The sequence below is a fragment of the Marmota marmota genome, unplaced genomic scaffold (assembly GCF_001458135.2).
Source record: "Marmota marmota marmota unplaced genomic scaffold, marMar, whole genome shotgun sequence".
Classification (NCBI taxonomy): domain Eukaryota; kingdom Metazoa; phylum Chordata; class Mammalia; order Rodentia; family Sciuridae; genus Marmota; species Marmota marmota.
The window spans coordinates 45,450,905-45,459,740 of record NW_026000174.1 but is presented as its reverse complement, the minus strand read 5'-3'; the positions used below and the strand labels follow the sequence as shown (position 1 = coordinate 45,459,740).

The window sequence follows — 8,836 nt, the reverse complement described above, 5'->3', positions numbered from 1 at the left end:
GGGCGAAGCGAAAGTGAGGATTTGGGGGGGGGGGCACGGGGCGGGATTCAATTCCCTGGCCTTGTAAATCATGGTAAGGAATTCCAATTTTCTTCTGAGGAAAATGGGAAGCTCTTGGAAGGTATTCAGCAGAAAACTGACAAGATCTGACTTCCAATTTAATAGCAGCACTGTGAAAGCTGTGTAGCTTGTGGGGAAGACCTCCCTGGGGAAGAATCTGTGTGCCCTGCAGTGAAGTATGCAGCCAGCCCCAGGTGACCCCACAGGAGGGAAAGAGTCCAGGAAGAAAGTCCTGACCAAATTCCTGTCTCCCTTCATTCTCCTTCCTGTGCTGCCCACTGACAGAACCCAAGTGAAAGCCATGTGAAAGAAAGCCAGGTGATATAGGCCACAAGGTAGTGTGGGGAAGGGCAAATGAAAACATCCATCCCTACCTGAATCATCCCCATCAGTCATGACACTTTGTTTCCACCTCAGTTTGAGCACTTAAACTGTCAGGCATTGTATTGTGTGTCTTTGTGGTAGACTATACTGGGGCAAAAATGGTAGTGAGGACACATACTGGACCGCTGCTTGCAATCTAGATTGGTGATGGTGACTGCATGGATCAATGGCTGACAGGAGCAGTATAGTTGGGAATGTTCAGATTACATTTAAAAGGTAAAACCAACGGAATTAATGATAGACCGGATGTGGAATATGAAAGTAAGGAGTAAAAAATGACTCTTGTTAGGAGCACAAGTGAAAAGAACAAAATGCAAAGTTAGATGTCATGGCTCCAAATGAAAAATATTTCTTCCTATAAAAATTGCCCAAAAAGCCTTGTAAACTACAAACTTACTTCTTATTCAACTATATAAATGAAAAACAAAACAAAACAAAAAATCATTAAAAGTCAGTCTAAAAGATTCTGAGGTAGAGTACCAAACTGGCACCCATCAGTCTCCAGCACCACAAAAAACCAAAGTAAAATAAAATAATAAAATATATCGTGCAAGTCACTAGCCTACAGGCACAATCCAGAGAAATGACTTGATTTTTCCAAATGTAGAAATTATACTTGATCTCTTCCCTTCTCTTAGCATGAGAACTACCTCCACACACTCACACACCCACACTACAGTGCTTGACAGTTTAAGTGCTCAAACTGAGGTAGAAACAAAGTATCTCGACTGATGGGCATGAGTCAGCTGGGGGTGGGTGGCTTCCATTTGCCCTTCCCCTCACTACTCTTGGGGGGTGGGTGGCTTCCATTTGCCCTTCCCCTCACTACTCTATCTCCTGGCTTCCTAGCATTCTGCTTTCAACTTGTGTTGCCAATGGGCATGGCAGGCAGAAGGAAGGGAGAGAGGAGTCTGGTTAGAGCACTTCTTCCCTGGCTCCCTTTCTCCTGTGGGGTCACTGGAGATGGCTGCAACCTCCATTGCAGGACACATAGCTTGCCTCCCCTTGGAGGGCCTCCTAGCAGGGTCACTCCTTTGCAGTTCTGGTGACTGCCCCCTTCCCATGTCCCTTGAAGTCTCCTGGTAGTGGTGATTGTACCTTCTTCCAAATAGACCCATAGTATAAGCACTGTCTTTACACCCTGCATTCACAAAACTGGTCACTTATTAAATTCTCCACAAATCAACATTTTGAGACTTTTTCCTGCCTAGACTCCCTGGATTTCATGGAAAGAATTGGGAGGGTGGCAGCTAAATGAGAAAGATGTCAAACCATAAGGAGGGTCAGTCCATTTAAAGGAACAGTACAAGCGTAAGAAAGAACAAAGAAGCACAGATGTTTTGGGAAAGGTGAATGGTCCTGATAAAGCCTAAATGCACAAGTAAAATTAACCCACATCCAGATCTGAAGAAAGAGTTCCATATTGCTGGTTTTGTTGTAGTCACATTTTACATGTATCCACTACTTATGTTGAAACCTCTATATTAAAACACAACTTCCTTGTTCTCAAATACATTAACTATTCTTGTAAAGTAGCACAACTAATGCCAGAATGTTTATGGATATAGGCTGGAAATGAGGTAGTATATTATGGCTAATTTATATGGGGGATATGAGTCCCTTGGAATCACATAAAAATCTGCATGTAAGCATTTTTCTGAGGAAGTGGTATAAGTTTTTGAAATCGGTTTTCAAGTAGATTTGTGCCTCTCTAAAAACCAGTGCTAGCAAACTGTCCTGAATGATACATCTGTCAATCCCAATTCTTCCCTAGAAATATTTCATATAATAAAGAAAGGTCTTTATACAGTTAAAGAAATGTACCAAGTAGATCACTACCTACAGTAAATATACTGCCTGCAAAAAAAAAAGAGAAAAAAAATGACCATACACATATTTTGTTACAGACTGTTGAGATTATATATATATACACACACACACACACACATATGTGTGTGCGTGTGTGTGTATATATATATATTTATATAATATATATATATTTTTTTGTACATTTTCATGTTGTATTCACTGGCACATTTAAAAGGGGACTGACTGGAATTATTGCCAGTATATTACTAGTATCTATTTCCTCTGAGTGAAGAGGTTTCAGTTTGCAGAACAGGTCTTCTTGGTTCTAAACCATGTTAAAATTACACATGAATTCCTGTTTATTTTGCAATTCTAGAACAAAGGCAAAAAGAAAGTATCACTCCATTTAATCTAGGAAAGATCTATGCAAATGTGATAATTGGGGGCATTGACACATTATAAAAAAAATAAAGAAAGCTCATGATAATAAAAAGGCACATTAAGAGTATACCATCTTAGAAACTAAGACAGCAAGAAGTTACATATTTTTTTCTCTTAAATAGTCCTGCTACCTTACACAGTCTAGAATTTTAGTACTTTAAATTGTGTTAAAACAAGAGTAGCATGACAACCATTACTGAAATACTATTTCACAATGTGGTTATTATTAAAAATACATCTCACTTCATAAAACAAAAAAGCAGAAATGTTCACTTGTAAAATATATACAGTCAATAAAACTCCAGCATGCTGACACTGTTCTGCTGGCATCTATAACAAGTCACTTGATACTAGGGCTAACTGTGTTTTAGGTAACAGGCTTTGGTGTCCAGCAGATGTGGTTGAAGCTGGAACTCTACCCCCAGAGCACAGCATTAGCTGTGAACAGAAAATGAGTTAATTCATGTAAAGTGCTTTGAGGGGTGCATGGTACAAAGTAAGTTCCAAAACACACTATTTATTATTCCAAAACCCACTCCCTTCAACTTCTTTCTTGCTGCCAGAGGCCCACTTTTACTCAGCTATCTGTTTTTCTTGTGACCAAGTGCTCAAGGTTAGTGACTCCATCACCCAACTCCTACATTAACCAAAGCAAATCCATTTGTCCCATCAGTAAAGTCAAGTTAGCAATTGGCTTAGGAAAGAGAACATGATCTAATTCTAGTCTATACAATAAGGGAATTCTGTTGCCTTACCACATAAAGATACTTCCTAGTTTTGCAAAAGAGGGATCCAAGAAGAAAGACTCTATTCACTTCTACTAGGCATCATCAAGCACACAATTCCAAAGTAACCATCCATTTACATTCTATTTTTAGTCGAATTATTAAAACCTCTTTGAATCTCTACATACCACTACAATTTGATTAACCCTTTTAGTGTTCTTATGATTACAAGTAATGTAAATAAATGAAGCCTGACAAATAGTGAGTATCCTGTTTGTGACAGCTACTACTAATGCCCCACTTTCACAAACAATGAAATGTTCTAAAGCAAACACGAAGAAAGTATACTTAAGAATCCAGACCTTAGTTTCCCATGTTGCTACTTCTACTCATTTAACCTCCTTTACTCTTTGCCTACTTTCCTTGGAAGCCCATATATCACAACCACTGAGTGGCCTATAACTACTTTGTTTGGATGATTTTACTTGGTAGTAACTCAGCCTAAAATAAACAACTACTACATGGTGGTCTTGTTTTCATCAGACTGCAATAGCAGAGATGCCAGTCATTGATTCACAACTCATATTTCCTTCTTAAGATAGTGTCCAAACTTCAGCCTTTGAAAGAAAGCTCTTGAGTGTTCCATGCCACAACAAACCTATACTAGGTTGATCAGCCTCTTTTTTCAAAAAAAAAAAAAAAATTGGAATCAGATCACAAAACTGAAAGAGCATGGAAAAAAAAGGACTGACTCAGCATTAAGGCAAGGTAAGATGACATCATAAAGGAAGAAAACTGAATAAGTAGACTGGCAAGACTGCAGAGAAAAGCAAAGTACCCAAGAGAAACAAACAAACAGTAGGAGCCCTAGAAGACATAGATGGAACTGTAATGGTTCCCCCCATGTGGCCTGCATAATTTCATATTTGTGGTGTTGTATCCCTTCAATAAATCCCACTTTCACTTCAGCTGTTCTGTTTTTGTTTCCACAGTTAAATGAAAATTTGAGAAAGACTATCAATCTCATCAGTATTAGTCCTAAAAGAGCATCCATGTTCTGGCAGAAATACCACACCAGCAATTTTGTTATCAAAGAAAAGATGTTGTCTCCTTGTTATAGAAGCTGCTGTCAAAAACAGGTGCCTAGAGTAAACAGGTAGGTGAGAGAAGGAGGCTGGCACCTTTAGGTTTTATTCTTCTTCTTTAGATACGTTTATTTTCATATTAACTGGATAAAATTTTTCCTTCTTCAAAAACACATTCATTTGCTCTCTCCCATTTTTCTTGGATTACCTTTTATTTTCTGCGTTCCACAAAGATGAGAGTATGTCTTAGTCCATTTCTCTTACTATATCGCAATACCTGAGACTTAGTAATTTATAAAGAACAGAGATTTATTTAGCTCAAGGTTTGGAGACTGGGAGTCCAAAAGCATAGTGCCAGTATCTGGTAAGTGCCTTCCTGTTCATTTATAACCCCCAAACAAAGCATTAAAACTTTGAATTACAAGCATCACATGGCAAGGCAGAAAAAATATGCTGCATAAGCTTGGATTTATCTTTCTCTTCTTATAAAGCCACTAAGGCCATCATGGGTACCCCACCCTCACAACTTCACCTAATCCTCATTACCTCCCAAAGGCTCCACCCCTATTATATCATTAAATATGAATTTGGGGATTAAGTTTCCAAAACAAATCTGGAAGGGCATATTCAAATCATAGCAGGATACATGAAAAGAAAGACTAGAGGTGATGGTACATATCAAGGGACATTCAGCCTTGCTGACTAAGAGGTTATAGAGGAGGGTGGTAATGGTAAAGTAGGAAGACATTTTCTACAAAAACAAAACAAAACAAAAAAATCATTACTGAGTCTCCGGCAACTATCACCATTATATGGTCTAACCTGAAATTTACAAGAGAAGACAACAATCTAGATTTTTATGTAAAGTCTCCTAGTTGTAAAATGTTAATAAATTAATTTTCTTCTACAATAAAGTGGGTCAGTTCACTGGCTGCTGAATTACAATTCTATTGTAGACTTTATCATCATTTAAAACTTCCTATATTTCTAGCTTCCCTAAATTATGTTTAACATCTATAATATGAAAAGCCTTCGACTATGTATTAGGCAAATCACTATCAAAGTTGAACCTCATGTATTTTTCTAGGCACATGATTTAAAATTGAATGTTGTTCCTCAGCAACAACTTAAAACAAGTCTTAATTAACATTAAATGCCAAATCACACTACCTACTCTAACAGGACAGCAACACAAACTCTTCATAGTTCACTACCTAGAGTAGGTTGAAAAACTACTTGCATATGCTGTCAGTTCCTTAAATATCACACTGTGCCCTTCTTCCACAATATACAATTTCCTTATCATCCTGAACTTAACCCTCAGAACTCACTGCACACTACTGAAATCATGTCTTTATTGTTTTTCTCTCCAAGCAGACTATACATACCTTAAGGATAAGGTCTAAATCCTTGGGACTGTATATCTGGAGCTAAATATAAAAAAAAATGGACCATGTGGTAGAACATTGAAAGTATTGTTTAGTAGACCACCTTTGATCCAAGGAGGCTACCATGTACCAGGCATCTAACAGATGCTCATTCCTTCACTCAAATAATATTAGTGAAGTGGTGAATAACATAGATTCATCCTTCTCAATAAACATTTCAGTTAAAAGAATGAAATAAATGAGGGGGGATTTGCTAGACATAAATAAATGTATATATGTCCTCTAGTTCACTAACATTAAAGATGTACAGCTTAATGCAATTAATTTAGTATTTTTATCCAACCAAATAAGGACAATACCAAATTTACTAGGTTGTTGTGAAAAGTGAATAAAAGGCAGTCATAATTCATAAAAATGCTGCCAAAAAAAACATCTTTTAGGGAAACCAAAACTCTAAAAATACTTCCAAATGACAAATTTTTAAATCTCAAATGTGCGAAAGAAGAAACAGTTCAATAATTATTGCTTAATTTATACAGTTTACAGTTATCCAAATAGTTGTTTAGCTTTATAAATCATAGGGTTTTGTTTTGTTTTTAATCAAACTCTAAAAAACCCTGTCTATATATAAAGAAAAACACCATTGCAAATTCATGTTTGCTATGCAAGTATTCATCTCAGCAAAACAAAAACTTGTAAATGCTAATATATTAGGAGATATATTTGGGCTCAGTGTTTGGAAAAAAAAAAAAAGTGTGCAAATTTTCCAAATAACAGACCAATCTAACAACACAACTTCAAATGTAGAATAAAACTCCCCTCCTCAGAATTAAGGTTGCTAATCAACTGACTTGAAAATGAAGAGATTATGGTGGCTTATCCAGGTAGGCCCTGGAAGAAGGAAAGCAGGAGGGAGTGGCAAGAGAGATGTAATGTGAAAAATAATGGACCAGCCATTGGTGACTTTGAAGATGGAGGACAGCCATGAGTCAAAGAATCTGAGAGGCCTTAAGAAGCTGAAAAAATCAAGGAAACAATTCTCTCCCAGAGCGTCCAGAAAAGAATAAAGACTCTGCCTGATGTTAGGCTTACTGAGATCCATTTTGCATTCTGACCTCCCAAACTATAAGATAATGATTTGTCTGTGGCAGTAGCAACAACAGGAAATTAATTCAGTTTGCCTTGGAATGTAGTACTCTTTCCCTTACAGATGATGTTAGACAACTCTGGTGTTGTTCATGGTGCACCTCTGTTGGGTGGGGGTAGGGCTAGGGGTAGGAGAGTGGTAAGTAGGTAAAACAGTGAAGATACATCAGATAAACACTGCCTAAGTGAAATTGTGAAAGCAGAAGGAATTAAATTGGTTCTAAGGAAAACGTCTAAAACTGCATGCACATTCATGTAAGTTCTTTTCTTTGTAGTTTGGAGCATTCAAAGGTTTTAAAAAGGATTTTTTATAAGCAAGAGTAAGCACTTTTCTAGATTATTTCCAACAGGTGGCTTTTAACATTCCATGATTTTCTAAGGCAGTAAGTCTCAATTTGTAGACCATCTAACCCCCAAACAAAGCATTAAAACTCACTTAAGGTTGTTAGTAAAATGCAGAGTCCCAAACTCCACCTGAAACAGAATCTCTGAGAGCTGTAGGAAAGCTCAATTCTTTTAACAAACTGAGAGATGGGGGACAGAATAATATACACAATAAAAGAACCACTGCTCTAAGGAATGTTGTACAAAACATCAGAGATTGAAATAAATTGTTTCCATCACCCAATCTTTAAGAACCTCAGTAATTTTGCTGATTATTGTAAGTCGTTATTTTTTCTGAACCTCAGGCAGCCGAGGTAGACAATTCCACCTAATTTTTTAGATGAAAATTCATTCTGTAGAGTGCCAAGAACGATGACTAGTAGGTAGTACTATCAAACTAAAAAAACGTTAAGTTTTATCTTCCAATACTTCAGTCCAAACCCCTATTCCAGACTCCTGGTTTAAGAAAGAATAATTCCTGGCATGCATTTTACATACTGTCCTGCTAAATACTGGAAGAATTATGTTTTTGTGCCAATATCATTACTAGTCAATTTTCTATAATCCACTTAGTTTCCCGTCCTAAATTTTCATTTTTCAAGCGAATGTTTTACTTGAAACATTCTCCTAATCATCCCAAGTTAAATCTTATAAATTACGTATCATCAGGTGGGGCTATAAGACAGGCAGCCAAGACCTCAAATCTCCTAAAAGGGACAGGCCCTGAGAATGAATAAGAACAGCTAGTAGCGGCCTTAAAATCTAAGCAACCTTACGCAGTTTTTCTTGATCAGAGATTTTTGACAACAGTAAAGGTATCTGAGATGTGAATAGGAAGGGGTCCTAGAGAAGGACGTTTAAAGCAAACCTCTCTCGGTGCCTCACAAACAGACCAAATTCCAAAGCAAGGTCATAGAGAAACCATACCAGCCCGGGTGCGGGAGTCCAGCTCTCTCAGCTCCCAAGACATCCCTTTGCAGCACGCATTAGACCCAGCCAGCAGACCCCTCTCAGAAGGGGATAAGGCACCTTCATACCCAGACTGAGGCCTTGAAGCAAGAATGCGTTCAGGCCCATTGCTCAGCTCCAGAGAAAATGAGCGAGCCTCGGCCACTCACCCCACAGCCAGTGAGTGCTGTGAAACCTTTTCCAGCTAGCTCCACGGCCGACAGACCACCCGGCAGCGGCCCTGGCCATCCCCATGCTTCGACGGCCGCCGAGGCCAAGAAGGTAACGAAGAAGCGGAGGGTCAAAGCCCAGCTTCCAGGAGGCCGCCATCTTCCCGGCTTTCCCCCCGGCTGCCCGCAGCACAGCCTGATCGCCAGCCTCAGGGCCCTCCCAGGCCCCGCCTTCTCCCGCTGGTCACGCCCCCTCTACGCCCGCCTAGCGAGTGGATCTCGCTGGCTAGCCCTCT

At 38.7% G+C, this 8,836-nt stretch overlaps 1 protein-coding gene across 2 annotated transcripts in view; it reads right to left on the bottom strand.

Moving 5' to 3' along the window:
• Pdhx (pyruvate dehydrogenase complex component X) overlaps positions 1-8,836 on the bottom strand; it is a 62,574-nt gene that overhangs the window by 53,510 nt on the left and 228 nt on the right. Inside the window, exon 1 of one of the 2 annotated variants that reach the window (XM_015477767.2) lies at positions 8,541-8,812. The exons of the other annotated variant lie outside the window; for it this stretch is intronic. Coding sequence (XP_015333253.1) covers positions 8,541-8,700 — 160 coding nt within the window. The 5' untranslated portion in view covers positions 8,701-8,812. Of the gene's footprint in view, positions 1-8,540; positions 8,813-8,836 lie in introns of those variants that run through there. 2 annotated transcript variants of the gene reach the window in all.